Source organism: Callithrix jacchus, chromosome 8 (assembly GCF_049354715.1).
Source record: "Callithrix jacchus isolate 240 chromosome 8, calJac240_pri, whole genome shotgun sequence".
NCBI lineage: Eukaryota > Metazoa > Chordata > Mammalia > Primates > Cebidae > Callithrix > Callithrix jacchus.
Genome location: NC_133509.1, coordinates 95,772,646 through 95,779,785, shown reverse-complemented (window position 1 = coordinate 95,779,785; position 7,140 = coordinate 95,772,646). Strand labels below are relative to the sequence as shown.

Sequence of the window (7,140 nt, the reverse complement as noted above, 5' to 3'; positions counted from 1 at the left end):
CTGTATAACAAATTCCCATGACACAAGTTTACCTATGTAATAAATTTTACATGTACTCCCAAACCTAAAATAAAAGTTAAAAAAAAAAATCAGCGGTTTCTAGTGGTTGCTAAGAATGAACCCAAAGGTAAACTATGAACTTTAGTTAATAATAGTTAATGTTGGCTCATGAAATATAACAAAAGTACCACACAAACGCAAGAGTTAATAATACGGGAAACTGCATGTTGGGGGTAAAAAGGTATATGTGAACTCTGTACTTTCTGTTCAGTATTTCTGCAAACATAAAACTACCATTAAAAATATTGATTTGAAAAACAAAAGAATGACCCAATACATTTAAGAGCATTTCGAGTTTGTTTCCTATTTTGATTAAACCTGCTATACTTACTTCCCCATACCTACTGCCATTTTGTTCTGCTTTTCTGTTAATAATTTTTATTAAAATATTATTTTTCATCCAGGGTGTCTTCCAGAATATTTCTTGTTGCATAAAGAGATATATTATTCTTTGTAAGAAGTAGGAAAATATTTCTTTTATTTATTAATCCAATCAAAAATAATGAATGCTAAACTAAAATTCCCAACCAAAATTCCAGAGATGAGCAAAACAAATGCCTGTGGAAACAAGAAAAAAGATAAACAGTACAATTAGCCTATTTGTTAAACTTCTATACTTCGCAATAATGTATTTTATATTTTGTAATATATTGACTTTCTTGATGTAGGTAAAATAATATAAAATGACAAACTATTTCTTAAAAATAGAAGTCTTAATGAAGGAAACAAAAACAACCTACCCCAAACTTTTTCCATGACAGAAAATCCTCTCTGCTAAGTTTAAGATAAAATAGTCCTGGGAATATAAAAATCAAACATGTTGATGTACTGGTACCTTTAAATCGGAGAGAAAAAAGAGAGGATACTGCTGGATTCAGATATGAGGCTGGGTAACAATTTTATCAATTTTATTATGTGAACTTTTTGAAACAGAAAACTTACCAACTACACCAAATACATTTCTAATGTCAGGAACATATATTGCAAGCAAAACGATGATAATATTGAGTGCCAGAGTGATCAAAAAATGGCGAATCCATGAGAATGGAAAATTGGAGAAAAACATCATCATTACAGCTTTTCTGGCCTGTATTGATGAAACATTGATGAAACAGAAAAAGAAACATTTAGCAAAGAGGATGTGTCAAGGTCAAAATATTTGCTGAGAGAAACATATACAATAACCATAATATTTTTGCCTCCTACATCATTTAATGCCAAAAATGCAGCATAAACTATTATAATAAAGCATATATACACAAAAACTGTTTATACACTAAACCTTTCCATGTAAGCTTCATAAAAATTATTTAGCTTAAATGCTTGAAAAAATTTTCAGATGCAATTTTTTAGGTTGCATAATTTTTTAAATTACTAGCAATAAAAATATTAAAAAATCTCAAAGAATCATTTTCATTAAATTCAACAGACAAAAAAAATGATTTATAATAGAAAAAGAAATCATGGCATGGGAAAGAAACACCACTTGCTATTTTATTTTATATATGTTTCATAGCCTGTAAATATGAAAAAATAGTTCATTGCACTTCCCATTGCAAAGGGGACAGCAGGCAGTCACATCTCACAAAAATTTATCCAGTCCCTATTGTAATCTTGGCACTGCAGCCCACACAGGGAGGAGGCTTGAAGCCCCAGTTCTTACAAAACTCAGCGTTAGAGAAAATCCATACAGCTGCATTTATACCCAAAGCCTTTGTTCCCATTTTCTCAGAAATCTGTTCTGCCCCTTAAATTACAATTCTAGAGCAAATAAAATATTTTGACCAAGATTGAACTAGAATGCCTATGTGAAAATAAATTTACAATAAACTAGAAGGAGCTGCTGACTTGACTTTTCCTCTTCATGCACATTTTTTTGAAAACAGAATTAAAGGGGGGTAAAACAGAATTAAAGGGGGAAATACCAAAAACTTTAAAAGAACTATAGTTTCTAAATTGGAAACAATGCTGTGGGAGAATGTAAATCTAAACTAAATCTAAAAAAGCACAAATTAGCTTAGTGGCTCACTGTTATTTTTATGCTTTCATGGGGCCATATGCAAGTATGAAGTCTTTGATCAATTACTTGACAAGCGAATAAGATATACAAGACTAGATGTGACTCAAACATTCTGTTCTGCAAAGAATTAGTGTTGCCCTATTAGGAAGCAGCTATACTAAGCAACAAGAACAAAAAAAAAAACCATTTAAGAGTACTTACAGAGAAGTGGATTAGAGGGACTGTCAAAAGCACAGCAAATAATATGCATAACTTCACAGTCATAACAACAACATCATGTGGTAAGTATTTACTATAACCTTTTAGTAATTCTGACTCTACTTTGTCTGTAAATAAAATAATAATAAGAAGGATCACATTATCAAGTACTAAGATGTCAACAGCAACAAAATTGTTTTCTATTGCGCTAATGGATGATAACAGATTTTAGATTCCCATGACCAAATCCTGGCCTTTACCCTATCCTATGAAACACAGACACATTAATTAAGTATTTTCTTGAAACCTACCACCGTTTTTCTTTTAATAAAAACCAGAATAAGCAGAACCTCTAAAATATGACAACGAATATATATATTAAAATATCTCTTTAGAACTTTTCCATAATCTAAGAGTTGAACATTTCTGCTGTTTGGCCTACTTAGTAGGCCAGTGTGTGGTGATCAGTAATAGGATTTATACATGCTGTCCAAGCTTTGCTCCACAGCATTTTTCCATTCTCACAACATCTCCCTCACCTCAACCCAGACAAGGGGTAAAAAGAGTACGGGCACTCAGAAACACTGCATATCAGTGTTTTGTGGGAAAATATCAGTTTGTATTTAACATAGAATGGTGCTTTTTGATTTGAGAGCATACGTTTTAGAAATGATTCTTTGAGGGTAATCAAAAACAAAAGAAAACATAACTCTGTTCTCAGGGAACTTAAGCGATGACATGAATACACACAAATATGATAGAAAGTGTATACACACATATAAGTGGCAAGAGAGTTCTAAACAAGAGCTGTGAAGATTCTAAACTGTGGTGACACAAAACAATGTTCAAATCCCACCAGTTAATAGCAACTTAACTTCTCTGAGTGTCTCAGTTCCTACATCTTTAAAATGGAGACGGTAATATACTGAACTATAGAGTTACTATGAACTACAGAGTTACTATAGAGTTACATATTACATGAGCCAATGCATGTGCACTGATGTTCAAAGATATGGGAAAGAGATTCTCTGGAAGCAAGAAGCAGCGCAAACGAAAGCAAAGGGAATGTGCATCTGAGAAAATAAGTGGTCTAGTAAGTACTACAGAGGATGTGGGTTATAGGGCTGGAAATGCATTTCAGACCTAATAATACAGTTCTGCATGAGGTGTGGACTCAATCTGGTAGGCCACAGAAATGCAATAATGACTTACAAAGAACAGGGTATTATGATCTGAACTAAGCAGGAATATAGATTGGAAGAAAAAGAGACCCCAAACAGGCCTAACAGCTACTGTTACAATCACTAAGAGGTAAAGAGAATCTGAACTAGACTAGTGATAATGGAAATGAGAGAAATGAATTGTCTAAAGTATCAAAGACATACTTTACACAATGTCGGATTCAGACTAAGTAGGAGACTAAGAAGAGCCAGGAAATCTGGATTCTATTTCCAAATCTGTGAGATACTTGTGAGTCTTTGGAGAAATATGGTAAACTATTTTATTTCCATTTTCTGAATCATAAAATGAGCTATTAACACTTCTGGCTTAACAACTTTGTAGACTTTTTAAACGGCCTGGTTATTATGCAACATTTGGGCATTGGCCTGGCTCACCAGAGGAACCCTTTTCTCTTCCTTTCACATCTGTAATCAGAGCAACTATCACTAATCTAGGTACATACCTCTAGGTCCCTTTTATCTGACAAAATTTAGAAAGTAATTAAGCTTTGGGAGCTCTGGATAAAAGGATCCAAAGCGGCTCTTGAATCTTGATAACTAGATTTATTACAAATTCAAAATATATGTCACATGTCTACTTTCCCAGGATGAAAACCCTTCTTCTGAGCCAGTCACTCTGTGTTCTTAATTGAGCCATAACATATGTGAGGGATAGAGTACTGCATGCTTCCCTGGATTCAGACAAATCTCTACAAATCTCAGAAAGGACCAAATGGTGATCTCTGCAAGTTATATATGCCATTGAAGTCAGGAGGCTGTCTTGTTTAATACACATTGTCAAACACGGTATTAAGTTTACAAAGATTATCACAAAGCAGCAGAAAGAACACTGGATTAGTATTCAGGAAACCTGCCTTTAATTCTGTGACAGGTCACATCACCTCTCTGGGCTTTAGTTGCTCATCTATTAAATGAATTGAAAGCCTTAAGTTGAGGCCAGCCCCTGATAAGACCTCAGGTTCAATCAGCAATTTCTTCCTATGACACAAAACTCCTGTTATCCTGATAGAAAGATATGACCAAAGGCTTTTCTTTGTTATAATTTACAATTCAAGAGCAAATCATTATCTGCCTCTTCTGTCTTTGGAGAAAACTCACTTTTGTATCATTTATTCTATCAATCAATCATCTATCTATCTAATCCATCCATCCATCCATCCATCCATCCATCCATCCATCCATCCACCCACCCATCTGCCTGCCTGCCTACCTACCTACCTACCTACCTACCTACCTACCTACCTACCTACCTATCAATCAATCATATACCTACCTACCATGTGATTTTTCTTAGATGTATATTTCTCCATTATATAAAATTTGCATACTCTGAAGAATCTGCATTGGTGAAGAAGGGATTACATCAGAGACAACATAATGGCTTTACCTGATAACTAGGCAAATCCCTGTCTAGGAAACATGCCATCTACATGCTGAAAATCTTTAGCCTTTGTGTTCAAACAATAATGTTAGATAGATAGATTATACATAGATACATACATAGATGGATGCCTAGAGCTTAAGTGAGTCACATTTTTCTAAAAGTCCACCTTAAAAGAAACTTGGAATAAAGGATCTGGCTTCTGTGGCATAATTTCTGAGGAGACAGCACAGTAATAAAGGCATTGGCTTTAGAGACAGACACAACTGGATTCAAATCCCAATTCCATTATTAATTGGCTTCAGTATCTGGTTTAATTACTCAACCTAAATGAACCTACACTGAGCTTGCAGAGTTGTTATAAGGATTAAGTTAGGCAGTATATATAAAATACCTAACACTTTCTTAAATGTTAGCTCAATGAATGTAGTAGCTTCCATCCCTCCTCCACATCCCTTTTCAGTCTAATACAGCTACAATTTAATACAGCTTCTAAGCACCTAATGGTGATTCACATAAATATTTCTCAGCCTGGATATTGGCAAGCCATCTGAGTTTTCTTCCAGATAGTTCTACTTATTTATAGGGAGAAGAAGGAGGTCAGTGTTTTTGGACTTTTTCTCATTGCTGAAGATCCATAAATATAACAGTGTTTGTGCCAGGTGACAATTTTCATAAAAAGAAATACAGAGCTAGTCTGCTATACAAAATATTTTTGAATCCCAAGAGACCCTTGTTATAGTATCTTACTGACACAGAAAAGTCTTATTAAGTTCAAGTCTGTATTAAAACTAACAAACCGAATATCCAAAAATAAAGTTTACATATTTAAGTAATTTTGTTTTATTAATGATGATCAGAACACCTTGACAACCTGTTTTAACTTTTTTTGTAGTGTCTCTAGCAAGGCACCATGCTCACATTGGAAATAATGCTTTTACTGATGGTGTACATGGAACTTTACTTTTTCCTGAGGTTCTTATCAGAAGAGGAAAAAGAAAATCAACATACAAAGCAGGTAAGTTTTGCAAAAGAAATAAAACACAATTTATTTTTGTTGCATAAATTTGAAAGAACCTGTAAAAAAAAATTAAGGAGAAAGGTCATGGGGCATCATAGAGTGCACATCTGCTGAATCCTGTAATAATTAGGTCTGAGGGCAGAGACATCTGACATCTAAGTATACAGCTATAGTCCAGTGTAAAACCCTTTCCTTTCTCAACTTGCTCTTTTGCAATTGTGATGACTGACTCGCCAAACCCCCAAATTTCTGAATGAGACTAATATACTGAATTCAAAATTTAAGAAAAACAAAATCATTAAAATTGCACATTTTTTCTTATAGGAAGAATCAATGCCCCTATGCCTGATGTTTTCCTTAAGTGGTTAAGAAAATTTTCATAAGAAGTTATTAATCTTAAACCTGAACTACCTTTGTAAAAGAAAGATAATCCAGTTCTTTAGGCCTCAAGAGGCACCACAGTACTGCATTGTAATCTGGCGACCTGAATGAATTAACTTAGTAATAAAAGGCATAAATAAAGTCTATACATTGGTGTGAGGCCATCTATATAACTATTATTTTGTCATCTATAATTTTAAAATATACTTACCATAAAAAGTGAGGTACCCAAAGAGTGCAGATATAAAATAAATGAGAAAACTTAAAGCAATTGCTGTATTGGTAACATTCTGCATTCTCTTCTTTGAAGGACTAAAAGACAAAAACGGCAAAGGTAGAATATGTGATGTGAATTATATCTAAAGCAGGAAGCTAGTCAAGAGAATTCCTCAATCATTCAAGCCCACTTCATCAGTAAGTATATACTAGAATTCATCATTTGAAATTAGTACACGAAGATTACTCTTCTTCTCCTCATTCTCCTTCTCCTTCTTCTTGAGACAGTCTTGCTCTGTCACCCAGGCAGCAGTGCAATAGCATGATCTTGGCTCACTCCCAGTTCAAGCTATTCTGCTGCCTCAGCCTCACGAGTAGCTGGGATTACAGGCGCCCGACACCACACCCAGCTAATTTTTTTGTATTTTTTAGTAAAGACGGGGCTTTATCATGTTGGCCAGGCTGGTCTTGAACTCCTGACCTCAGGTGATCCATCCATCTCGGCCTCCCAAAGTGTTGGGATTACAGGCATGAGCCACCATGCCTGGCTTCAAAGATTACACTTCTAGGAAACATTCTCAACTTGAACAGAACTCTTGGTTGTTTTGTTTTAAACTAACAC

General features: G+C 34.5%; 1 protein-coding gene across 1 annotated transcript in view; it reads right to left on the bottom strand.

Annotated features, from left to right (window-relative positions):
* Nucleotides 1-510: 510 nt before the first annotated feature.
* Nucleotides 511-7,140, bottom strand: part of SLC38A6 (solute carrier family 38 member 6) — a 69,835-nt gene continuing 63,205 nt past the window's right edge. The window contains 5 exon segments of the mRNA XM_009006129.5: nucleotides 511-618; nucleotides 801-895; nucleotides 1,003-1,147; nucleotides 2,282-2,406; nucleotides 6,514-6,614. Coding sequence (XP_009004377.1) covers nucleotides 538-618; nucleotides 801-895; nucleotides 1,003-1,147; nucleotides 2,282-2,406; nucleotides 6,514-6,614 — 547 coding nt within the window. The 3' untranslated portion in view covers nucleotides 511-537.